This window comes from Quercus suber, unplaced genomic scaffold (genome assembly GCF_002906115.3).
Source record: "Quercus suber isolate HL8 unplaced genomic scaffold, Cork oak 2.0 scaffold_30, whole genome shotgun sequence".
Taxonomy (NCBI): Eukaryota; Viridiplantae; Streptophyta; class Magnoliopsida; order Fagales; family Fagaceae; genus Quercus; species Quercus suber.
Window position 1 is genome coordinate 2,251,729 of NW_027069495.1, and position 27,551 is coordinate 2,279,279.

At 44.1% G+C, this 27,551-nt stretch overlaps 2 protein-coding genes across 2 annotated transcripts; both read right to left on the reverse strand.

Annotated features, from left to right (window-relative positions):
* Window positions 1-20,501: 20,501 nt before the first annotated feature.
* Window positions 20,502-22,013, reverse strand: LOC136066309 (uncharacterized). Its single transcript, XM_065770418.1, has one exon. The coding sequence runs from the start codon at window positions 22,011-22,013 to the stop codon at window positions 20,502-20,504; it is 1,512 nt and encodes a 503-aa protein (XP_065626490.1).
* Window positions 22,014-23,304: 1,291 nt separating this feature from the next.
* On the reverse strand, window positions 23,305-24,609 carry LOC112036356 (uncharacterized). Its single transcript, XM_024069166.2, has one exon. The coding sequence runs from the start codon at window positions 24,607-24,609 to the stop codon at window positions 23,305-23,307; it is 1,305 nt and encodes a 434-aa protein (XP_023924934.2).
* Between the last annotated feature and the right edge of the window lie 2,942 nt (window positions 24,610-27,551).

Below are 27,551 nucleotides of genomic sequence, written 5' to 3' on the forward strand. Positions count from 1 at the left end.
ACCGCTTTTGTTACCCCTACTAGTAATTACCATTATAAAGTGATGTCATTCGGTCTGAAAAATGCAGGCTCTACTTACCAGCGAATGATGACAAGAATGTTTGAATCACAGTTAGGCAAAAAGTATTGAAGTCTATATAGATGACATGGTGGTAGAAGTAAAGTCGTTTCTGAGCATATGAAGGACCTTGACAACACTTTTGAAATCCTAAGAAGACACAAGTTACATCTGAACGCTTCCAAATGCTTATTTGGTGTAGGGTCAGGCAAATTCTTGGGTTACATGGTGACACACAAGGGAATTGAGTTTAACTTCGATCAGATAAAGGCTATTCAAAATCTACAGCTTACTCGAAATCCAAAAAAGGTTTAGAAGTTAACAGGGATGACAGCTGCCCTGAACCGATTCATCTCTCGGTCCGCAGATAGGTGTAAACCTTTCTTCTCACTGATCAACAAGTGGAAAGGGTTTGAATGGACTGAAGAATGTGCCTCGGCCTTTTAACAACTCAAAGACTACTTGGCTCAGCCACCGATTATGTCTAGCCCTGAACCAGATGAGGTCCTGTTTGCCTATATTGCTGTGGTTCCTTATGCTGTAAGTCTAGTACTGATACGTGTGGATTAAGGTGTGCAAATGTCAGTTTACTATATGAGTAAATCTCTACATGAGGCAGAGATTAGGTACTTGTCGCTGGAGAAAGCTATTTTGGCAGTAGTACTCGGAACACGAAAATTGCCCCATTACTTCCAAGCACATACGGTCGTCGTGCTCACACAACTACCGCTAAAATCCGTACTTCGAAGTGCCGACTACACAAGGAGAATTTCCAAGTAGGGCACTATCTTGGGGGCTTTCGATATCCAACACATGCCTCGCACTTCTGTCAAGGGGCAGATCCTTGCAGATTTGGTGGCCGAGTTCACGGAACCTAGTTTAGAAGAAGTAACGGCAGAGAAGGACATGGATGGAAAATCGGTTGGCATGATTTCTCAACAAGGCCCTTCCCACTGGGAAGTATATGTGGACGGCGTAGCGAACCAGAAAGGTTCTAGAGTGGGGCTAGTATTGATATCTTCTGAGAGAATCATCATTGAAAAATCATTAAGGCTGGGTTTCTTGGCAACAAATAATGAGGCGGAGTACGAAGCCCTATTGATGGGAATGTCTATGGTCCAAAGAATGGGAGGAAAGGCAGTGGAGTTGTTCTCAGACTCAAGGTTAGTCGTGGGTCAAGTACAAGGTGATTTTGAGGCAAAGGATGAGAGGATGCAGGGATACTTGAACCAAGTTAAATGTCTGCAGTCGGAATTCGAATTTTTCAGCTTACTGCATATTCCCAGAAGTGGTAACGCACATGCTGACTTTCTGGCCACACTTGCTACCTCTTCGGCGCAAAATTTACCGAGAGTCATCCTTGTCGAGGACTTGCATGGGCCTACAAAGGCAAGAAGAGATGCAGTCTAAGTTCACTAAATCATAACTGGGCTCTGCTGGATGGACCCTATAGTCAAGTTCTTGAAGGAAGATACTCTGCCTGAAGAAAACGGGGAAGTTGACAAAATTCAGAGGAAGGCGACCAGATTCTAGCTATCCGAGGACCAGAGATTATACAAACGCTTCTATTCAGGACCGTACCTGTTATGTATGCATCCAGAAGTGGCTGAGTTGCTACTAGAGGAATTGCATGAAGGAATTTGTGGGAGTCATACCGGAGGCAGGTCTTTAGCTCACCGAGCCATTACCCAAGATTATTGGTGGCCGAACATGCAAAAAGAAGCCCACGAGTACGTTAAGAAATGCGATCAATGTCAACGATTCACGCTGAACATACACCAACCAGGTGGAGTCCTCAACCCACTATCTAGTCCATGGCCATTTGCTTAGTGGGGCTTAGATATAGTGGTTCATTCCCAAAAGCTGCCGAAAACAGGAAGTACCTTCTAGTTAGCACAGACTATTTCACCAAATAGGTTGAAGCTGAGCCTCTAGCCAACATCCGAGACGTAAATGTGCAGAGATTTGTGTGGAAGAATATTATTATTCATTTCGGTGTTCCTCATACTCTCATCTTGAACAACGAACTATAGTTCGACAATAAGGCATTTTGGAGTTATTGTAGCGAACTGGGAATCATGAATAGATACTCTACCCCTGCCTATCCCCAAGGAAACAGACAAGCAAAAGCAGTTAACAAAGTCATAGTCAATAGATTGAAGAAGAGATAAGACGATGCGAAGGGCAAGTGGGTGGAAGAGTTGCCACACGTACTTTGGGCTTATAGAACTACGTCTCGCAGATCCACTGGAGAAACCCCTTTCTCGATGACTTATGGGGCTGAAGCTGTCATCCCTCTGAAAACTGGGTTTCTAACTCTGAAAACCAGTTCGTTCAGTCCGACCAGCAATGATGAACTTCTAGAAAGGAGTTTGGATTTGATTGAGGAAATGAGAGAAAATGCAATGGTTCGATTGACGCATTACCAACAAAAGCTCAGGCAAGACTATGATGCCAACGTAAAGCTAAGGCCTCTAGAACCTGGTGATTTGGTACTCCGAAAAGGTATGGGCACTACGAAAAACCCAGCCTGGGGAAAGCTAGGACCCAATTGGGAAGGGCCATATCGTATCACTTTAGGGGCTGGCATTGGGGTATATTTCCTGGAGGATTTAGATAGTCATGTAATACCGCGCCCTTTGAATGTAAATAACCTTAAAAGGTACTATTATTAATCAAATCTTCTCTTTAACCACTATGACAATTTGTACTCCTTAACAGTTCTCTAAGTGTTTAAACTTAAATCCAATCATGCCTGTAGTCCTCGAACCGGATGATTTGGGTTAGTTAACATTCCTTAATGATTCTCTAAGTGTTTAAATTTAAATCCAATCATGCCTATAGTTCTTGGACCAGATGATTTGGATTAGTTAACACTCTTTAACGGTTCTCTAAGTGTTTAAACTTAAATCCAATCGTGCCTGTAGTCCTCGGAACAAATGATTTGGATTAGTTAACACTCCTTATCGATTCTCTAAGTGTTTAAACTTAAATCCAATCATGCCTGTAGTCTTCGGACCAGATGATTTGGGTTAGTTAACACTCCTTAACGGTTCTCTAAGTGTTTAAATTTAAATCCAATCATACCTGGAGTCCTCGGACCAGATGATTTGGGTTAGTTAACACTCATTATCGGTTCTCTAAGTGTTTAAACTTGAATCCAATCATGCCTGCAGTCTTCAGACCAGATGATTTCGATTAGTTAACACTCCTTCACATACCTGCAATCCTTGGATCAGATAGTATAGGTTAGTCAACACCATTGTGTTGTTATTATTGTTGAAGTTTAACTCTGGAATGAGTTTTTTCTGACATTCTCAAATGTATTTAAATTAACTCTAGCTTATGTTAACCTTCTTTGTGCATGTTCGAAAAGACCTGTGAAACTTTTATAACACTTGTTGCATTCATTACTTAGTAGTAGTTCTTATATAGACTGTTCTTTTCAGTGTCAATCTTAGTTATATGCATTATTAGCATGATATGGTGATTATGTTTACCTACATTACCATAATTACAAAGTACAGTTACTTGTAACAAAAGTAAGTCATATGATATGCAACAAAGACACCAAAAGTAAAAGAGAAATTGTTTCATTGATTAAAAGAGGATAGTTTACAATCCCTTACATAAAAGAAAAACAAGAATAAGAAAATAATATATAAAAAAATAAAATAAATAAAAAAAAAAACCTAAGTATCTAAGTTTTTGCTTGAGGGACCACAGGGTCGGCAGCCTAGCTTATCCGAGTAGCAGCAGCTCCTGGGGCCTGGTCCTTGGGCTCTAAGGAGGTTTTCTCTTTTTCCAAGCCCTCGCCCTTGTCCTTGCGTGACTCAACTAAGGTACTCTGATCACCTGGTTGACCAGAATTCTTAGAAGGCCCAAAGGTGGTTGGAGGAGCTTGGCTGACCAAGGATTGCTCCGAAGCCTCTAGGAGTTGTGTTGGAGGAGAGGGATCAGACTCTAGGAGCTCTCGAATGTATGGTTCGTAATAAATGCTCCTAGGCAATCTCAGTTCCGAGTCAGCAGGCACCCTAGCAGCATCCAATGCCTTGCCCTATGTTATATCGCAGTAGTCCCGGCTGACCGAGGCAAACTGCTCAGTAATAGCTTTCTCAGTCACCTCCACTCCCAGTTGGTACGCTGCTTTCTTTTTGGCCTCGATCGCCTCTTTAGCCAGCTGAGCATTCCTCTGAGCTAGCTTGGCAGACTCCTTAGCCTTTTGGAGTTCGATGCGAAGTTCCTTCACAAGTGCTTTCTCAGCTGCCAAATTGGTCTTCGTCTCATTTAGTAACTTGCGTTGGGCTTCGGCCTGGCTCTCAGCGTTTTGCAGGCCGACATTGAGGCTATTCCTTTCGATGGTTACCTCTTTGAGCTGCTCGGAGATATGAGAAAACTCCACTTTCAAGCTGCCCAAGGTTTTTTCTGCCTTGGACCAAGAGTGGGCCTCAGCTTGGGCTTCAACGTATGCCTTTTTATTCCACTCTGCAGCCACGAAGACTTGCTGGGTAATCTGCGTAATAAAGTAAAAGGGTTAGCATAAAACAAGCGAAAAATTAACATGCTAAACTGAAGAGCTGGATTAACTCACTTACCATGGCCAGGTCCCTCTTCAAGGACATAAAGAGTTCATACTGGCTAAAGCGTCTATATGACTCCATGTCTCGGGGGAGGAGCAATGGTTGCTCCAAAGCTTCAGCCACTAGCCTTGCTCTTCCCCCATCATAGTTTCTGAGGGAAGTATCCTAAGAAATAGGAGCACTGTCTAGCTCCAACTTGGGAGACCATGTGCGTGGCCCTCGGCGCATATCAGCAACAGGAGGCTTATCTCGGCTCTCTGTGGACGAGGCCCTTTTGCTCCGGTGGTCTCTTGCCACCTTCTGTTGCTTGGTTGTCTTCGTTGGCACCACCACCTCCCTTTCCTCAGTCTCGAGGGGCCTTTTCTTCTTCAGGTCTGGTACGGGTTTTAAGCCGAGGTTAGGAACCTGAGGTGGAGGTGGAGGCAAACTCACCATGGGCTGGGAAGTCCCAGTACCCTTTGGCTCGGCCTTCTTGCCCCTATTCCTCATTAAAGCCTTTAAATCTGACATTTCTTCTTCTTCCGAGAAGTCCTCTGGAAGAGTGGTTATCAGAATTAGAGGATGGACACTGGACTGCCTATCAATCTCCTCCTCGGAGACTGTGGATGGTATCACCTGAACCCCCCTGAAGCTTCTCCTTCGAATCTGAACTTGTCTATTTGTTCCTCTAGTGAAGAGGATGAAGAGCCGACCCTCTCGCCTACGACCGCCGGTTCAAGGGGGACTTGTTGAACTAGTTAGACAAGCAATGGCACACCCTGTGGATTTGGGTGCGGAACGGGTTCGAGGTCGTATGGCGCTAAGAAACCACGCTGAGCGACGTCTATTCGCCAAAGTCGATGATCACCTTGTGTAATGGCGTTGCTGATCGGCTGAATATCGGTTGCTTTTGGTGTGTAGCCGAGGATGAGGGGAACGGACCGTAGCTGTCCGTCTTCGCTCACAAAGATCTCCGAGCGTAATAAATAATTAAGTGTGGCAGTATTGGTGAGGCTAAGCCGAGGGGAAGTATGCTCTCTATCTGTAGACAAAAAAAAAAAAAAAAAAAAAAAAAAAAAAAAAAAAAAAAAAAAAAAAAAAAAAAAAAAAAAAAAAAAACTTAGTTAGAAAACTAGAAGATGACACCTAGCTCTCCTGGCTGGGTTCAACAGTGAAAACCGTCATGCCACGCGCTCGAGACAATCAAATAGTCGTCTTTCATCCCTTTATTTGACTTGGAAAGGCAGGAGAGAAGTCTAACAGTGTCAGATCGGGATTTAAGGTAATATCCCGCCCCCTTTTGGCTATGACACTCGTACATATGTACCAGGTCACGTCAGGTTAACCCTAATCCTAGTTGAAGGTTCAGGGCATCAATGGCTCCTAGGATCCTAAAATTATTGGGCGCGCATTGCTCGGGAGAAAGTCTATGGTTGCGAAGGTAGTTCAAGGTAATGGAACCCATTGGAAGGGTCATTCCCCCTTCAATGAAGGCAATCATGGGGATTATGACTTCCCCCTTTCTTCGGTCCGTTAACATCCGCTCCAGAGGGCAATACCTCAAATTTACCCCCCGCGATATACCATAGGTCTGCTTAAATTCTTCTATCAAAGCAGGACTATCGACGAGGTATTGAAATCTACCCATTTTTAAGAAATATTTGAAGCAATAACCAAGAAATAGGGGTTTGAAGGTTGAAAATCCTGGCCAAGAAGAAAATAACGGATCAAGGATGTCGAAACTTACACAGACAGAACTGGAGAATGATCTCTGTACTCGAAGTAGACTTTTAGTAGATTCTGGGAAGAAATAAGACAGATAATTGAAGAAGCTTGAAGGATTTTGAACGCACGAGTTCGCTGGGTATTCTGAGGATTCGTAAAGTAAAGAAAAAATAACCTCCTCTGAGGGCTTATATATGAGGATAGGTGAAAGGATGCAATTCATCCCGTCCAAGTCCCAAAGAAAAGCCATGTCCATTGGATCAATGACCTACTGTTGGATGCAAAAGACAAAACACCGCCTGAAGTAATTAATACAGCGCTTTAGGAATACGGAAATGACAGCGGCAATGATGAAGCACTTGCATCTATGCTTGCGCACGTGCAAGCTTGGATATTTATGTGCTCTTTTTAAACTTCTCATTGCGTGGCAGGTCAAAATCTTATTTTTTTTCTCCCCGGATGCGAGGGAGAAATTAAAATTTTAAGGGGCTATTGTGGGGGAAAAGACCCAATCTAACGTAGTGGGCCTAGGGCCCCATTTGAGGACTACTGTGTGTTCGAAGAGAAGAAACTGGTAGGGACAAAGTCCATCTAGAAGGAGAAGGGATGGGTACAATCCGAAAAGGTCGCTATCTGTCCGAAAAGGTCCTACTCCTCGGATACGAATAGTATTGATTAATCAAATGTGTAGAAGGTCCGAATGATCTTCCTAGCATCCCTACTGATCAAGATGAGCTCTGAATATATCTGGAGATGATAAGAATGGGGAAATATCTAAAGGAAAAGCTGCTACCACCGTATTAAATGCACTGCAACAACTTTTCTGACTGCATTTATGTGGAGAAGACCCCTGAACAGGGTAATCTCATCTACCGCCACTCACAAAAAGCTGAGGAAGATACATGACATGACATGCACTCAAGTAGGAGCCTAGATAAAGAACAAGTGGACAATGGGGATGGAAGGAGAGAATGCTATATAAAGAAGAAGGGCTCTTAAAATAGGGGGAGGTCGAATTGTAGCGCTAAGAACTGGAACCTGTATTCAATTTATCATAAGATTCTTCGGACTTGAACATACTTGGTCTTTACGTGTACTTTTATGCTGGTTTATACTGGTATGTTGTGATCAACCGTTGCAAGCTCCATAGTTAACATAGCTCTATCATCCACGCTCTACAAATTTATTGTTTTTGGGCTTGGGCCACAAATCCTAGCCCTACAGTTGTGATTCCTTCCAAATTATCAAAATATCTTCAATTACCTTTTATAAACATATCAATCTCATCATTGGGACTAGGGACTAAAGCTTATTAACCAGGTACAAAATGAGATGTCTACAAGCATATTCTTTAAGTGTTTCTTTAAGTGTAATAATGAAAGTGTGGAGTTTGAAATAATATATTTAAAGTATGGGCCTTAATTTGTCATTATAGGATTTTTGTTTTATATATATATATATATATATAAATCCCCAATAGTTTATGAACTAGACAGTTTTTAAATTTGACCATCTAGATATTTTGGTAAATACCATGAACACATCGAAATCACATAGTTCAATTGTGGATGAAATCACATTATTCAAATGTGGATTTAGTAATTATTAATCATATGAAATGTTGTTGAGTAATGTAATATTGATGAGTCATATCCCATTTTTGCGTATATAGGTGTGATTATTTAAAAGAGTAGTGCTATAGGCATTACATGTTTTACTACATAAAACTTACAAACTATTGTGTCATCAATCATAAAGAGACGATTCAAATACTTAATTGTGAGGTTGATGAAGCTCACCAATCACATTTATTGTCACCAATTATAAAGAAATAATTCAAATATTCAATTATGAGGTTGTTGAAGGCTACCAATCACATTTATTGCCACATTAATTTGTAAGCTTAATATAGTAAAACTTGTAGTACTTTTAGCATTTTCCTATTTAAAAATAGATACTCTTTAAATAAAATTTAAAAAGTGAAGACAATTATCTTTCAATTTCACTTTGAATTTCTTAGGAAAAATTATTTATTTGTATACATTAATTTAAAGGGTGGATAATATTACATATATGAGAAAAAATAGAGCAAATTTTAAAAATAAATATTTTTGTAAAAAAGTTACATCATGTATAAATTAAAAAAATTTTGTGCATGTGCATTTCTAAGGAATATATTATGGGTTCGGTTAATGAGTGTCCTAATTTGTTAATGAGTCATTTTAGAAAAGTTTTGATACCATTTTTATAGGAAATAGAAAAATATGTTAAAAAGTCATTTGCTTATTTTCCTTTCCCATAAAAACTTTTCTGAAATAGTTTACTAACAAATGCCTTTAGGACATTCGCTAACAAAATCAATATACTATAAGTGGATGTCACTATTTATAAACAATGGTTAGCTTTCACAAGCATTGCCCATTTGGTATTGTTATTCTAGTAACGTTATTTGTATTTTTTGGAAATACATGTAGATGAAAAAGTGTGTGAAAATACGTATAATATTGTTTAAACATTGAAAACTATTGTTTAAACAACAATAACAAATGAGCCCTAACGTTAGGGTTTTTTTTTTTTTTTTTTTTGGTGGGGGGTGGTTGGGGGTGGGGTGAGAAACTAGTGAAATCAATGGTGAATCTAAGGGAGTTCAAATCTTCTGTCCCACTTTTCCTGCTCCACTCTATACTCCACAAATTCAAACTTGCCATGTGCTAATTAATTAAACTCTGCCAAGAGCCTTGTAGCTTAATTAACAACTCTTCATGCACAAATTACATAAGGGTTTAGGAGAAAAAGGGTTAACTCTGTAGCTTGAACATTCGAGTTGCAAGGTTAAAAATATATTGTAACTATCTAAAAAAAATATTTAAATTTAAATTTTATTCTTTTAATATTTTGGTTACCCAAAATAAATAAATAAAACCCAGCACACTCCACTAGTCCATCACCACCATCGGTCCTCCACCAAGCTTCACCACCACTGGTCCACCACCTGCCTTCGCTAGGGACACTAGCAAAAGGCTGCTGATACCATCAATGTTGCCATTCACGGCCAACCACCGCCTCTGACGGACCCATCTCTCTTCCATTTCATGCCTCTCAAACCCACCCATCACCATTGTTATCTTTATATTGAATGGTTATTAAGGATTTTTTGTGACTATTTAGATCAACCTGCAATAATCTCATTTATTTTCAAAAGCGTGCTATGGTTTTTCTTTGGGGTAATTACACTAAACCCACATGTGGTTTAGGCGAAAATCACTTTACCTACCCGTGGTTTGAAAAGTATCACTTAACCCACTTGAGGTATGATCCGTTTTTTTTCCCGTAACCCATTTCTATTAAAATCAAGGGTAAATAGGTATTTTTGCTCAAATTTTGTGTCTCTCTCCTCCCAAAACAAAAAATAGCACAAAAATATAAGAGAAACAATATCAAAAAGTGGTATTAATCTCTCCTTAATTCACATAAATCTTGAACGTGAAGAACATATCCAAAAAAATAAAACCCAGATCAACCTACACAAATAACCGAACTATACAATATTTCCCTTCAAAACAGGACTCTTGTTTCCTATATTGCACTGAAGTATACTTCTTTCTTCGGCAATACCAAGCCCCAGTGTTGCCTGAGTAAACCCTAGTAAACATCATCATTCACAATAACAGTCAAAACCCAATTTAGGAAACCTCAAAATCTCTTTAATACTCACACGGCATAGAAGATTTAAATCAAACACATCCCATACCATTTCTATGAATCGAAATGAACAAAATTTTCGAAACCCAATTCAAATAAAACTCAAACTCTTTACAAAAAGCAGCCAATACCAACAAAAAACATCAAAACCGAAGCTATAAATCAAAATAAAAACCAGGACATGCCGTGACCCAATCCACTAAGATCTTCCTCTTCCGTGACCCGATCCATCGCAACGACATGTTGTTGGGGTACAGGAAACCCTAACAACCCCTCGCTTCCGACGACTTCAGCTCCCTCCGTGACTGCACCAAGGACATCTTGAGTGTCGTCGTCACTCTCCTCTTTGGTGTTGGCTGTGGAGCCCTCACCACCGCCACAATGTACCTCGCTTGGGCTCTCTTCTCCCACCGCTTCTCCTTCTTTGACTACTCCGCTTTCCCTTCTTCTTTCTACCTTTTTGGCCTCTGTACTTTACAACTTGTGGCTTGTAACTAACCCCCAGCTCTTCGTTCTCTACCCACCCTTGATTTTCCTGATCTCCTCAGATCACCCTCCTTTAAGCAGGACCATCTTCCCTTGGTGTGGCACCTCTATAACGAATCCAACCCCGAGACCCACTTCATCAAAGATGGTAAAATTTTGAGAAAATTTTACAAACTCTAACTATAATTACGTGGGTGGGTCGGATTAAAAAAATGTCATTAACAACCTAAATGCAGATCAACAGCAGTCACACATACCTTCCCTAGCTTCAATGTTGCAAAACTTGTGTTTTCTTCCCCCCCCCCCCCCCCCCCCCCCCCCCCCCCCCCCCCTAAGACACTCCAAACCATGAAGAACACCACATGTCTCTCTCTAAAAAAGTTTCTGAGTTTTGGGTATTTTGATTTGCGTTATGTCGTGTTTTGGGGTTAAGAGGTGTTTTTGTAACGGCTGGGCTTGAGGTGGGTTACGGAGATTGACTAAAACATACTACAAGTGGGTTAAGTGATACTTTTCAAACCACAAGTAGGCAAAATGATTTTCACCCAAACCACAAGTGGGTTTTGTGTAATTACTCCTTTTTCTATAAATTGATGGGATTGTTGTTTTAACCAAAATTTTGATTTGGTTATTTGTTCTTTGGTTGCAAATGGTGGTGGGTAGAAGAGATATGAGTCCATTGAAGAGGGTGGTTGGCCATGACTATGTCGATGGCTTTAGTAGCCTCTTGTTAGTGGCACCGATGAAGGTTGGTGTTAGGTGGGTGGGAGGGGTAGTATAGTGGTGGTGGGTGGGTGGGTTTGAGAGGGATGAAGTGGAAGAGAGAAGGGTTTATTGGAGGCAGTGGTTGGCCATGAATGAAAGTATCGACGACGTCGGCGAAGGTAGGTGGTTGACTAGTGGTGGTGAAAGTTGGTGGTGGTGATTGGGGTGTGCTAAGAGGGATGAAGTAGAAGAGAGAAGGGTTCATCAGAGGCAACGGTTGGCTGTGAATGGAAGCATCAACGATGCTAGTAAAGGTAGGTTATGGATCCGTGGTGGTGAAGGTTGGTAGTGGTGATGGGGTGTGTTAAGTTATTTATTTATTTTGAGTAACTGAAATATTAAAGGAATACAATTAAAATTTAATTAATTGGGTTACACATGTCAAGTTTTTATTTTTGGAGTAGAAAAAGTAGGACAGAAAATTTTGGAGTCAACCTAGGAGGGGCAAAATTGCCTTGAGCTCCACAAAATCAATCCTTAATTATGTTAGAAAGAAAGTATTTTACCCTGACACAAATTGGAAATTCTCCAAAGATAAAATGTGACCATCATTTTTGCATTTTCATGAACAAACAAAGAAAAAAGATGACTAATAAGTCCCACTAAATCTCACTTTAAAAAAAAAAAAAATTGCTTATCACATATTTCACTCCTTCATGCGCAAGTCTTGTGTTGGGTTTAAATTGACCCTATTTCAATTAATCAATTACCCAATTTAATTAATTAGGTTAATTATGCAATGGTCTAATTAATTATGTGACAAGCACAATCACTCGTCAATTCTAAGTGTAGCAAAAAATAAATTTGAACATAGGTGATGAGAAAACCCCTAACAAGAAAAACCCCAACAAGTGGTTTAAAGCCAACCACCAACTTAAAAAGCTTACTGTAAAAGATTGAGATTACAAATATAAGGAATCTACTTGATCTTGAAGTACCTATCTTTAGTAAAACCTACAAAGCTGTCTAAGCACAACTCCAACCTGGTTGGACTACTCTTCCAAGCATCTCTTCAATAATGGATACCCAATCTATGACTAACCTCACACAATCACACTTTGATTGTTGAAGGTAGAGGGTGCAACAATCTTGACAGGAACAATATGAATTTTGCAGCTTTAGAAACTCGGCTTGGTGCATAACATTGCAACAAATTCTTTTTGTATAAGGTGCTCTAGATCTGAAAATATGTCTCCATGATGTTACACAGTAGTTCTCACAGACCTCTTATGATGACGACTCTAAAAAATACTATTTAAGTCGTCTTGGAACCCTAATGCATGAATTCCAAAATTGCCACATCATCACACAAAATAGAATTAGAATTATGTTTTTCCGTGTCTCAATTGATCAACCAGGTGTCGAGCTAGTGTTCAGCAAGTCTCGATCAACCACCTAGTGTTGAGACTCGAGACAACAAAACTTGCAATTTCTTAAGTGGATCCTTGAGTCATTTTGTTGCGTTTTTATTGTAGTTCTTTAACACATTATGATCACTTAAAAACTAAGATTCAAATGCATAAAAAATGCGTTTTCACTTAGATTTGCCAACAAATACATAATTTGACCTAACATCTTGAACTCAAGATTGAATAGTAGATCCCATAAGATAATAATTAAAAAAGGAAAATGCTAAAATTACTACAAATTTCATTATGAAAAACTTAGAAACTGATGTGTCAATCAATGTAATTGGTGACACTTCAACAAGATAATAAACGAGTGTTTAAATTACTTTTTGTGATTAGTGACAAATCAGTTTGTAAAAGCTATTTAGGGTGCATTTGTATAAGCTACTGGAAAACTATATTTTGAGTTTTAAATGGCTGCTTGTAAAAAAGTTATGAGGAGTTATAGTTGCAAAACAGAGTTTTAAGTTTTAAAAATGCCCTTTTGATCTCTCACCAAATAGACCCTTCGTAAAATTTGTAGTATCCCTTTGATCAAATTTTAACTACTTAGAAGAGTAAAGGAAGAAAAAGTTGAATTCTACATAATTTTTAAAAGCATTCAAAACTGTGAGACATATATACAACTTTCTACGTATATTGCTATATTCTTCACACTTTTTTATTTATTTATTTTCTCAAATTATTTTACGGAATCAAATTACATCTTCAAAACTCTATATATTTAAATTATTCTTTTAATTTGATTTGGTTGTAAACTATTTACACGGAGGCCAATTGAGGAAATTAAACTTGGTATAAAATAAATTAAAATATATTTTAGATTGTGTATGAAAATTTCATATAATTGTTTATTTATTTATTTATTAATATTGATTAATAATTTTTAAATTAATTTACTTTCAATCTTGTCTCCTATCTGAAATCCTAACTCTGTCGTTGAATCAAATCACAATAAAAACATAAAATAAACTATTAAAAATTTACTCCCCCAGCTTTCAATTTTCAATTCCTTTTATAAGAAAGATCTATCTATGCATGTCTTACTCATTGCGGTTCAAGGCGTCATCTCACATGTTAAGAGTGTTGTTAAATTAACATACCAATTCCACATAAACAATTACAATGATGCACTAAAATGGAAATGTAGGTGTAACGCACTAACCACTGTACCTACTCAAATAAGAGGGAGTTAAAAGGGATTTAAAGTTTGTGCTATGTATCTAAAAGTTAAGTCATTTTGGATATACACAATTATAAGTTTTTTTAAAAAAACTTTCTCTCATCTCCCCGTGTGTGTTAAAAATAATTAGTATTTTTTTTTTAAAAAAAGGGAGGGTATTTAATTAAATGGCTTGAACAAATCTAAGATTAAAAAAGAAGTTCCATCTCAAATCAACATCCGGAGAAATATCCAAGCCAACAAAAGTATTAGCACATTTACTCGTTTTCCCGAACTCAATGCTTATAACCTCCCCAATAGACACCTGCAGTCAGTCACAAAAAGTCTCAATTTATGATGAATTTTACAATTATTGACAAGGAAAGAAGACAAAAGAAGTGCATTCAGTTCAACGATCAAATCATAAAACCCCATAAATAAAGCATAGTTAAGACTTACGTCCATCTCGGAGGGTCTAAAGTTCCGACACAACACTCATAACTTTGAGAAATTATTAGATACACAAGAAGGACTGTTGAAACTTTAATTATTGGGGACCGTTTGGTACACCCGCTCAAACACATATTTTTAATTTTTAAATAACATTACACATATTTTCACACATATTTTTAATTTTTAAGTGCATGTACCAAACGCTGCTTGGGTTTTTAAGTTTTTTGGACCCAAATTTAAAATTTTGGGATTTGGTGCTCTTGATTTATTTATAATTTTTTTTACTTGACAACACGATAGAAGTATATTAAACATATATATAGAACATTTTGTTGAGTGATTGAGACTGAATGGTCTCAAAAGTTTTGTTGTGTTTGAGTTTTTTTCTTATTGATTTTTTTTTTTTTTTAATATTTGGCAACATTAGTTGTTTAATATATTTTTGAATTTGTTTTTAGATAACCAGATAGTAGGAAAGGGGAGAGATGAGATTTGAACTTTAGACAAAACACACCACAAAAGATGATATTACTACTCGGCTATCCATTAAATGGAAGAAAGAAGCATATAGAATATTGATGATTTTTGTTTGGACAAAATTTAGCTATAAATTTGGTTATAGCCTAAGGTTGTAGTCTACAACCTTACTCAATATCTTTTTATTAAAGATAAATTTTTGACAAATCTACCATTGGATTACATCTTCTTCTTATATCCTCTGTGCTTGCAAAATTTCTTAAAAATTAAAAATCAATAGTTATATCATCAATAAATTGTTTAAATTGCAAGTTTTTATAGTTCAAAATTTTGCATAAAATATAAGCTTATAGATGATATAGTAAATGATATCCAATTGACACAAAATTTGACATGTGTATTAAGAGCATAAATAACATACAATTCAACGGTTAAATTTTTAAAAAATATAGTGTATAAATAACATACAATTCAACGGTTAAATTTTTAAAAAATATAGTGTAGGGACCAGATTTGGAATACTTCTTCAGATTGAGAGAGTGGACCCAAGCCCAACTTGCCCTTCAATGAATTTATAGAGTGTGGGCTCAAGAACTAGGCCCTAGTAAGGGGTACAACTGCCCTGCATGGTTACATGTGAATTTATCAACTTGAACATGGATTGGGATGCACAATGATGCTTCTCGGACTGGTCTTCCGAAGTTTGATGTTCTTATTATTTCTTTTAAGATTCATTACAAAGGTTCCAGAGGGCATGGGTCATTACAGAACTCCTTAATGCCGATCATTCCTCCTCCTTTCAGGAGAGACTCCCTACGTTATATACCCCTCTAAACTGGTCCTAACCCTCCATTTATCGATCAATCAGGCTACCATTGAGAGCCTGTCCCATCAGCCGCATTCCTGTTCCTCCAGTGGGTTGCAACACCCAAGGCGGCGCTGTTCAGGAGTCCTCTCCTCATTAATGCGGCCAGGACGTTAGTTGAGGGCATTCAATGCAGAGGTGACAGCTCGCCTAAGGCTTGTTCCTTCGCCGTGCTCCCGTCGCCGACGTGTGGCACTGGACCCTCTCCTCTTCGAATATTCAAGAAGTCCCCTTTGGTGGGATGGTGCTCGCGTTCTTCTGAGGTCTCGAACGCCTGAGGACGGGGCCCTCCTCGGATACGTTCCTCGGGGGTCGGCCCTCGCGCTTTCACCCTCGGACCCCTCATGCATCCTCGGCGCGGGCCCTTGGGCCTGGCTTGGAGTGGGTCGAGGCTACCTGATTTTCTGGCCTCACAATAGCCCCTCAAAATCTTGCTACACGCATCCTCGGGCGGGGAGAAGGATTTTGACATCCTCAGGCCTGCTCCGTGCCCAGTCGAGCCCTACTCCCCACCAGCACTGGGGTCTATTCATCTGCCCAAGGCACGTTGTTGACGTTTCGGGGCGTGTAACGTGCCCATCATTAAATTCAAGCGGCTCTATGCTCCCCACTTCTAATGAGGCGTTACCAATCCAACGGTGGAGGTTTGTCTTGCATTTATAGGCGGGAAAACCCGCATGGCTCTTCGATTTGGGGTATAAATACCCACTCAAACCGCTTCTTCCTATTTTTTATTTGCAATCAAGAATTCTCGTGCGTCCTTCCTGAGTTCAACCACACTCTCACTTACATCTTCAGCACAAAAAGCCTGTCCGAGGAGCTCCTCCTCTTTCTAGTAAGTCGCTCTATCCCTCTCTGAGCTCTCTTCCTTTTTACCCCTTCTTCTCCTTCACCTGTTCTTTCTTAGTTCCTTTAGGCGACAACTGGGATGGGTAGGTTTAAGAAATACGTCTACACTGAGGAGGCGATAGAGAAATTCATCGCCGACTATAGGATTCCCGGTGATGTAGGTCTGAGATATTGTGAGGATGGGGATTGGCTTTTGCAAAGGCAGGAGGGCGAAGTGGCGATTCCCATTGTCGCCTTCCTCGAAGGGGGATGAGGATCCCCATGGGGCCGGTGATGAGGGACTACCTCACGCACTTCCGGTCGATCCCTACTCAGTGTGGAATAAACGTCATTAGGATTTTGGGCTGTGTGGACGCCCTGAACGAGAAGATGGGGCTAAGGTTGACCCACCATGACGTGAACTGGTGCTACAACCTTCAGCTCCTTAAGGGCAAGTCTTATTACCCGAAGACGAGGGATGACAGGGTGCGGCTCATCCAGTGCCTCCCTGAGTCCAGCAAGGGGCTAAACGAGGATTTCCTCATCGTGTTAGGGGAGTGGCACGATGGCCTTCACTGCCCAACAACGGAGGGAATACCAGGTAGGGCAGTGGGAGTAGGAGGGGTTTTAAGTTCTTTTGTCTTCTTCCTTCTTCTTCTTTTTTACTAATGTGGTGGTGTTTTCTCCCTGCAGACCCGCACGCCTTTGAGCGCCACTTCCACCTGGTCAACCAGGAGGATTTGCAGAAGGTGCTGAGGGCGTCAGTTTTTATAAACGAGGATGACAATCAAGCTAGGGCCGCCCACAAAATCTTGGGGTATACTCCTGTCCAAAAATCATTCCCGATTCCAAAGCACGTGATCCGAGCCAACGACCCTCGGCTTCAGAGAACTACTGTGACCGAGGATGGATTTCTGTTCCCCGAGGAGCCCTTCGAACCAGAAGTTGTTACTCTAGCCGTCCCCACTTCTTCCCAAGTATTCGCCGAGGCTGCCGAGGAGGATCCAGAGCGGGAAGAGGAAGCGTTTGACGTTTTCAACCAGCTCAATTTGTCTGAGGACCCTCCTAGGGACTTGGGCGACCCTTATTTGACCGAAGCAGACCTCCTCGCTTCAGAAGCCCCTTCTCAGCCAACGATAGGTTACAAGAGGAAACCCCACACTAGTCTATTAGACCTGATCGAAGGCCAACCGGGGAAGTCCCAACAAAAGGTTCCCCCTCCTCCTCCTAAGACCAGGTCAACTTTCGCCTAGCAGAAGCTTCCCCCTCCTCCTCCCCCTCCTTCCTAGATGAGCCTGCCTTCTGGGTCCGTGCCTGCTGACCCCAAGAAGAAGAAGGATAAGGGCAAAAGGCCTATGGAGGATAAGCCGGTGTCCTCGCAGGAGGAGGACAACACTCTGCAGCCGTCCAAGCAACTTAAGATAGGCGGCAAAAGCCAGGACAGGCAGGTCGTTGACACCTCGTCCGAGGCTCAGGCCTGGCTCCCAGCCCCGCTGCTTCATGGGGAGCCCTTGAGGGATGACGCCTCCCTCAGAGACTTTAATGAGGGCGAAGGCGCGCATATGGCCGATGCGCTGGAGAGGTGCCTGCTGCTCCCGGCGGACATGGCCGAGTTGAACTCTTTAAGGAGCAAGCAGGTCTTCCTCAGCCTTAAGCGATATATGGGGATGGTAAGGACTATAATTTTGACTCCCCTCCCTTTCTTTTCCTTTTCCCTTCCCTTTTTTTTTTTAGGCTTATAGTGCATTGGTTACTCTGGCAGGCTGTCCAGGCCATCTATAGGTTGAAGGAGGCGGCCAACGATTAGGGGAAGGCCCTTGACCAGGAGCGTAATAGGCGGTTTCAAGCTACCCAGACTCTGAAGAACTCCTAGGCTGACCTCGCCAAGGCCCGAGAGGACTTGAAGGTGATGACCAGGGCTCGGGACAGTGTAAAGTTTGGTCTTGAGGGTGCCCAGAACCAGGCCAAGGAGCGGACAAGGCGCCTGGGCGAGGCGGAGGAGCAGCTGCAGATCGCGAGGGATCTGATCGCAAATCTGCAGGCTAAGGTGACTGCGACTGAGAGGGCCCAGAGGGAGGCAGAGTGGGCCAGAGACGAGGCTCGGCGGGCTAAGGTTGAGGCGGATCTTGGCAGGGAGATGGCCCTGACTGCCAAGGAGGAGGCCGAGACTGCAGCCTACGCTGATGGGGTGGCTGAGGTAGAGGCCCTCTACAAGGCTCAAGTTCCAGGGGTATGTAGGCGATACTGCTTCCAGGCCTGGGCTGAGGCCCTCAAGCAAGCTGGGGTGGAGGCCACGTCTGACCTGTGGAAGGCGGAGAGCGTGTACTACCCCCCTGCTATCCGCGAGGCCGCCCCTGCTGGCACTAAGGCTGGGGAGATTGTTGAGGAGGTGGGGGCTGCTGAACTAAGGGAAAATCCGAGCGAGGAGGTGCCCCAAAAGGTAGCGGAGGCCCCATCCGATGCTCAAATCCCCACCACCGAGGAAGCAGCTATTCTTGCCGTACCCCTGCAGGCCGTCCCCTTAGGCCAGGGCTCGGAGGACTCAGAGGTTGCCCCTGTCCAGCCTAAGCAGAAGGAGTAGATTCCCTGACGTCTCGGTTCAACCTGCTTTTGCCGCTTGCTTGACCTTTGTCTATGCTTTTTATGGCATTTTATTTTGTTTTGTTGTTCTTTCCTCTTTTTATTTTTATGTAAGGTGGCTCTTGCCACGCAACTTCTATGGACACTTTGTTGTAATGGGAGTTTACTCTCCCTTTTTATTTATTTTGGTTGCTTATCCGTTTACATGCTGTCTGCTTCCTCTCTTTTCTTTTTATTTGCATGATTTTAGCTTGAATTATATGTCGGCCAATTGTGTTAGTAACAATGATAAGGGGAAAGAATATATGCGTGGGCAATCCCCTTATATCCCAACGGTTAGTTAGGGTTTTGATCCTTTCCTAACTTAGGATATTTTGAAGTAGTTAGTTTCCCCATAGGCTTGAGTCCGAGGACCATGCAATGCCCTGGTTCTGTCTAACACTTAGGATATTTTGAAGTAGTTAGTTTCCCTATAGGCTTGAGTCCGAGGACCATGCAATGCCTTGGTTCTGTCTAACACTCAGGATATCTCGAAATAGTTAGTTTCCCCACAGGATTGAGTCCGAGGACCATGCAATGCCTTGGTTCTGTCTAACACTCAGGATATCTCGAAGTAGTTAGTTTCCCCATAGGATTGGGTCCGAGGACCATGCAATGCCTTGGTTCTGTCTAACACTTAGTCTTGTCGTCAGAACGCGAGATACATAGTCATAATAGGGTAAGCATTTGTATCCAAAAAGGCTTCTTCATTAATAATAATACCTTTTTAGGTTATTTACATTCCACGGACGAGATACAGGTTTTTCGTCTAGATCTTCTAAGTAGTACGTACCTATCCCCGCCACTGACGTAATTCGGTAGGGCCCCTCCCAGTTGGGTCCCAACTTTCCCCAAGATGGGTTCTTAGCAGCCCCTACGATTTTTCTCAGCACCAGGTCCCCCGGTGTTAGTGGTCTGAGCCTCACATTGGTATCATACCCCTACTTGAGCTTTTGTTGGTAATAGGCCAGCTGGATCATCGCTCGTTCCCTTCGTTCGTCTACTAGGTCCAGGCTCCTCCCCAGCAGTTCATCGTTGCTGCCTGGGGTGAAAGAGCTTGTCCTTAGTGTCGGGAGGCTTGTTTCCAGGGGGATTACTGCCTCGGCACCATAAGTTAAGGCGAAAGGTGTTTCCCCCGTTGACCGCTAAGGCGTAGTCTGGTATGTCCAGAGTACGTGGGGCAGTTCCTCTACCCATCTCCCCCTAGCGTCGTCAAGTCTCTTCTTAAGCCCACTGACGATGACCTTGCCGACGGCCTTGGCTTGGTCGTTTCCCTGAGGGTAGGCGGGCGTTGAGTATCTATTTGTGATACCAAGCTCATGACAGTACCTCCTGAAGGCCTTGCAATCTAATTGGAGTCCATTATCCGAGACAAGGGTGTGGGGGACCCCGAATCACATCACAATGTTCCTCCAAAGGAATTTCTTTGCGTCCACGTCCCTGATGTTGGCCAATGGCTCGGCCTCGACCCACTTGGTAAAGTAGTCCGTGGCCACCAACAGATACTTCTTATTCCCTGGCTCTCTAGGGAATAGTCCTACAATGTCCAAGCCCCATTGGGCGAACGGCCACGGACTGGACAAGGGATTAAGGACCCCTCCTGGCTGATGGATATTGGGGGCGAACCTTTGGCACTGGTCACACCTCTTGACATAGTCCTGGGCCTCTTGCTGCATCCCCAGCCACCAGTATCCCTGTGTGACGGCTCGATAAGACAAGGACCTCCCCTCTGTGTGGCTCCCGCAGATTCCCTCGTGCAGCTCTTCGAGCAGTAATTCTGCTGCTTCGTGGTGGATGTATAGCAGGTATGGCCCTGAGTAGAAGCGCCTGTATAGTTTGTGGTCTTCGGACAACCAGAACTGAGGAACTTTTCTTCGTACTTTCTCAGCCTCTGACTTGTCTTGGGGCAGGATATCATCTTTGAGGAATCTCACAATGGGGTCTATCCAGCTGGGACCCACTCCAACCTTAAGGATGGGGATCGCTTCCTTAGTCGCCTCGCTCACCCTCTCCAGGTGCTCGACAAGTATGGTCCGAGGTAGACCGTCTGCCGAGGAAGTTACGAGCATGGCTAATGAATCAGCATGGCTGTTCCCACCCCTGGGGATATGAGACAGACTGAAAGGGTCAAAATTTGACTGCAAGCGCTTGACTTGCCTTAGGTATTCCTGCATTCTCGGATCTCGGGCCTCCATCTCTCCCTTTTCCTGTCCTACTACCAATCTCGAGTCTAAGAACATCTCCACTGACTTTCCTCCCATCTTCTGTACCATGGTCATACCTTGCAATAATGCCTCGTACTCAGCCTCGTTGTTTGTGGCCGGGAATCCGAGTCTCAGGGATTTCTCTATGACATGATCTTCAAGGGACACTAAGACTAGTCCTACTCCCGACCCTCTCTGGTTTGCCGCGCCATCAACATATACTTTCCAGCATGGTGGCCTCGGGACAGAGACCACTCCAACTGGCCTTTCGTCAGCGATCCTTCCCTCGGTTCCCACTTCTACAGTTGGCTCAGCGAACTCCGCCGTCAAGTCTGCCAAAACCTGGCCCTTTATGGCAGTCCGAGGCATGTATTTAACGTCGAAGGCTCCCAGGATAGTATTCCACTTTGTGATTCTTCTCGTGTAGTCGGCGGCCCGAAGTATGGACTTCAAAGGTAGTTGGGTTAAGACGACCACCGTGTGGGCCTGGAAATAATGAGGCAGCTTTCGCGTGGCATGGACCACGGCAAGTATGGCTTTCTCCAAGGGTAAGTACTTGACCTCGACTTCGTGCAATGACTTGCTAATGTAGTAGACCAGTTTTTGGACGCCACCGTTGTCTCGTATCAGCACCAGGCTCACAGCATGGTTCGCCACAGCAATGTATGCGTATAGGACCTCGTCGGCCTCTGGTTTAGACATGATGGGTGGCTAGGCCAGGTAATCCTTAAGCTGTTGGAAAGCCGTGGCACATTCCTCGGACCACTCAAATCCCTTCCACTTGTTAAGCAAGAGGTAGAACGGTCTGCAGTGGTCGGCCGACCTGGAAATGAATCGATTCAGGGCCGCGATCATCCCAGCAAGCCTCTGGATCTCTTTGGGGTTTTGCGGAGGCCTTAGGTTTTGGATAGCTCTAATTTGGTCGGGGTCGACCTCGATCCCCCGGTGGGTGATGATGTAGCCCAGGAACTTGCCCGATCCTATGCCAAATGAGCACTTGGATGCATTTAGTCGCAGCCTGTGCTTTCTGAGGACGTCAAATATACAACCGAGGTCCCGCAGATGCTCGGACACCAATCTACTCTTTACCACCATATTGTCAACATAGATCTCAATGTTCTTGCCCAACAACGGCTCGAACATTCTCGTCATCATCCTCTGATAAGTAGATCCAGCGTTCTTCAAGCCGAATGGCATCACCTTGTAGTGGTAGTTTCCAATGGGCGTTACGAAGGTCGTCTTCTCCTGATCCTCCAAGGCTAATGGGATCTGGTGGTAGCCTTGAAAGGCATCCAGGAAGCTTATTCTAGGATGGCCTGCAGTTACGTCCACCAGCTGGTCTATTCGTGGCATTGGGAAAGGGTCCTTCGGGCAGGCTTTATTCAGGTCCGTGAAGTCCATGCAAACCCTCAATTTCCCACTCTTCTTCTTGACCACCACAATGTTGGCTAACCACTCGGGGTAGAATACTTCTTTAATAGCGCTCGCGCTTGAGTTTATTGACCTCTTCCTTAACTGCCTCGGCGTGCTCCTTTGACGGGCATCGGGGTGGCTGCTTCCTGAGGATCACCGAGGGGTTGACGTTAAGGCGGTGACAAATGAAGAATGGTTCAATCCCTGGGGCATCGCAAGGGTCCCATGCAAACACGTCTAGGTTACTCTTGAGAAACTCAAGCAGTTCCTCCTTTTCTCGGGGAGGCAGTTGGGTTCCGACCTGAAAAAATCTCTCCTGGTCGTCGTCGATGACCACTTTCTTTAGGCCTTCGAGCCTTGCTTCCTCGGCGGCCGTGTCAACTGGTGCCACCGAGGCAGTTAGCTGCTATAAGTTTTTGGCCATGGTGGCCGAGGGCTCCGTATCTTGCGGGCGTGAGGTGGCCGCGACTATACACCGCCTTGCCGTTGACTGGCACCCTCGAATCTCGAGGATTCGGTCTCCAGACGGGAATTTCACTTTCTGGTGCAAGGAAGAGGCGACACCTCCTAAGGTGTGGAGCTAAGGCCTTCCCACAATGGCAGTGTAGGGGGAATATGTGTTCACCACAATAAAGTCCACCTCCACTACTTTCGGGCCGATCTGGATAGGCAGCCTGATCATGCCCTCCGAGGTGACCAGCTTCCCATCGAAGCTCATCAGGGGGGAGCTGTAAGGCGACAAGTCCTCGGGCTTTAGCCCCAGCCCCTTATAGAGGTCGTGGTACATGACCTCCGCCGCGCTACCACCATCCACCATCACCCTTTTGACGTCATAGCCCCCAATTCTGAGGGTGATGACCAAAGCGTTGTCGTGGGGTTGGGTGGTTCCATCCTTGTCCTTCTCGGAAAAAGTCAGGGTCGGGTGACAGCCTCTTCTGGCCCTCTTTGGCTTTGACTGGGACTCCCCGGTGGTCATCTGGGCTATGGACAACACCCGCGAGGGGCGTATGCCTATTCTTCCTGGCGCAGCCAAGATCACATTGATCGTTCCAGCGGGCTGTCCCATGGCTGTGTCCCTCCGTGGCTCCTGGTAGGTCTGGCCATGCTGACTGCTGGAATGGTGCAGGAGATGTTTCAGCCTCCCCTTCCGGACTAACTGATCCAGATAGTTCCAGAGATTCCTGCAGTCCTCCGTAGCATGCCCGTGGTCCTGGTGATATTGGCAATAGCGGTCCTGATTACGCTTCTCGGGGTTTCCCGACATCTTACTCAACCACCTGAAATACGGTTCGTTCTTGATCTTTTCTAACACCCTGTGCACTGGTTCTCGAAATACAGTGCCGACAGCCTGGGCGTTTGTCGCCCCAGATTGCCCTATGAAATCTCTTCTCGGATGGGCGTTGTTATATCGGTCTGACCTGGAATCCCTCCTCTCCTGAGGGATAGCCTTCTCCTTCCCCTTGCCCTGCAGCAAGTCTTCCTCCACCCGTTTGTATTTGTCGATCCGGTCCATTAGCTGCCGCACGCTGGTGGCGGGCTTACCAGTTAAGGACTTCCTCAGGCCATGCCCCATCGGGAGCCCGTTCTTGAATGTGTTGATGGCGACATCATCGTATTTGCCATCCAACTCGTTGTAAATCTCCCAATACTTGTCCGAGTAAGCCTTGAGGGTCTCGTCATCGCGCATGGTCAGGGACAGCAACGCGCTCATGGGCCGAGGAGGTCTGCTGTTCGTGATAAAACGGGAACCAAAGGCCTGGGTCAGCTGTCTGTATGAGTCTATGGAATTCGTCCTCAAGCCATTGAACCATCTCATTGCCACAGGCCCCAAGCTGGAAGGGAAGACTTTACACATCAGCGCCTCGTTCTTAGAGTGAACGGCCATCCTCTGATTAAACTAGCTCACGTGCTCCACGGGGTCCGTCTTGCCATTGTAAATGGCGAAGGTCGGCTGCTGGAACCTCCGAGGGAGCTCCGCCTCGTTTATGCGACGCGTAAAGGGCGACTTGGAGAGCTGGTCCAGCGCCCTGCTCATGGCATCGCTTCCCAAGCCCTTAGGGGTGGGGCTGCCACGCCTACGCCTCCAATAGTGCACATCCTCGTGGGAGAAAACTTCACTCGGGGGTGTCGTTGACCCTTGCCTGTAGTCGTCATCACTTTCGTCGTCAGAGGGTAAGTCGAGGCTGGGTTCGGGTCACTTTCGTTATGCATGGTGCAACTTTCTCTTGAGATCGTCTATCTCTCGCTGCATGGCCGCCTTGTCTTTCTGCCTCTGAGAGGCGTGACTCTTATCCTCCCGCAGCCTCGTGGTTGGGTCGTTATTGCCTTCCTGGGGCACGCGGCCGCTTCTATGCGTATGGCTTTCGCTGGTTTGCGAGGTGTGCACGTTTCCTTCTCGGAATCGTCCGTTCTCCTCGTTCTGGCCGTGCCCCGTGTTGCCATAGTCGTTCGGGCGTTGGGGTCTTGCTGGTTCGTGTCGATGGGAATTCCCTTGGTGAGGGTCTGACCCTACCATGCCTGGCTGTTGTCCTTATTGACGCACGAGTTCTTCCCACAGACGGCGCCAATTGTAGGGACCGGATTTAGGACACTTCTTTAGATTGAGAGAGTGGACCCAAGCCCAGCTTGCCCTTCAATGAATTTATAGAGTGTGAGCTCAAGAATTAGGCCCTAGTAGGGGGTACAACTGCCCTGCATGGTTACATGTGAATTTATCAACTTGAACATGGATTGGGATGCACAATGATGCTCCTCGGACTGGTCTTCCGAAGTTTGATGTTCTTATTATTTCTTTTAAGATTCATTACAAAGGTTCCAGAGGGCATGGGTCATTACAGAACTCCTTAATGCCGATCATTCCTCCTCCTTTCAGGAGAGACTCCCTACGTTATATACCCCTCAAAACTGATCCTAACCCTCAATTTGTCGATCAATCAAGCTACCACTTGAGAGCCTGTCCCATCAGCCGCATCCCTGTTCCTCCAGTGGGTTGCAGCACCCAAGGCAGCGCTGTTCAGGAGTCATGTCCTCATTAATGCAGCCAGGACGTTAGTTAAGAGCATTCAATGCAGAGGTGACAGCTCGCCTAAGGCTTGTTCCTTCGCCGTGCTCCCGTCGCCGACACGTGGCACTGGACTCTCTCCTCCTCGGATATTCAAGAAGTCCCCTTTGGTGGGATGGTGATCGCGTTCTTCTGAGGTCTCGGACGCCCGAGGACGAGGCCCTCCTTGGATATGTTCCTCGGGGGTCGGCCCTCGCGCTTTCACCCTCGGACCCCTCATGCATCCTCGGCATGGGCCTTTGGGCCTGGCTTGAAGTGGGCCGAGACTACCTGATTTTCTGGCCATACATATAGTAATATTTATTTTACTAAATAAGGTTGTAGACTTACGCTATAATCAATTTTATAGCTAAACTTTGTCCTGTTTGTTTTCTTACGCCTTTTTTTTTCTTTTTCTTTTTGATAATTTGATAATTGGGAATAGAGGATATAAATTTTGAATATTTCTGTTAAAAAAGATCCATTGAATGCTATTTTCTTTTTCTTACAATAATTTTGAGCCCATATCATCCCCATTTGAACGAATTTATTGCTAAATTAATTACTGATATGGGCACATTAAAAGCAATAATATTATCATTATCACAAGTGGTGTGAATATATTTATGTATGATCTTGTATAGTTTGGAATACAATAAAGTGCTACAAAAACTTCACAAAATTTTTTAATTAACATACCAACTCACTACTTACCTATAGATGATATTATATATATATATTGTGGGGCCCATGGGCCTGATAGCCCCGACCCATCATATAGCAGGCCCAAGGCCCAGGCCGAGGAGCACAGGCTATTCAGGGCCGAGGTGAGGGAAAGCCTTTCCTTCCCATTCCACACCGAGGACCACCTTATCCTCGACCTGACGAAGGTAATTTTGAGAAGAGACTAACCCCAAAGTAAGCTGTCACTCTCACATTTAATGCATTCAACTAACTCCCCTGGCCGCATTAATGGGGAGGTAACCCTTTGGCAGGATAACGTTGATCAGAGTGAACCACTTGAGTACCGATAAGGCTTCTGATGGGACGGATGGCCAGAAAAGAAGGCAAATAGATGATCAACAGATGGAAGGAGGGATAGGAGGATGAAAACTATAAAAGAAAAGTTAGTAAAGTAAAAAGAGGGGGGCGAGAAAGGAGGGAGAACAATAAGGCCTCCTCGGCCACAGGCCGAGGAGCATCCCCCCATTTGTAAAGAAACTCTTAAGTACTTTTTATAAGAAAAGTTCATGCTTGGTGATCGACGGCCAGCACCTAAACCTTTCACCCCACTCCCTATAAATGTATTGTTTGGGCTCATTGGGCTGAAAACCCATCATTCAGGGTCAATCCAAATCAGGTCCCTACAATTGGCGCCGTCTGTGGGAAGGATTAGGGGGCTGGCCAGCGCACCAGGTAAGTGTTCTAAGTTCTATGTATTCGTTTTACAGTAAGTTAAAAGAAAAATGGGGTATATGGAAGATTTGGCAGTAAAAAAAAAAGAAGAGAAAACAAAACAAACAAAGAAAGATCTTGATATTATTATTTCATGCATAGAAAAATTACATATTACAATCAGAGGCTCAGGTAGGCCTGTTCTACAAGCAAATTTACGAGCTAATAGCCACCTGCTATTCCTACAATCAGAGGTCCAAGTGGAGCCGCCCTAAGGAGAAGCTAGCCGGAGGGAAGTGTCAACTCGTGCTTTTATTTGGCACCAAGAGAATGGGAGAGCTTGACACGCGGCGGAGGAGGTGAAGGGCAATCATGCTCTCAGGCCCCCAACC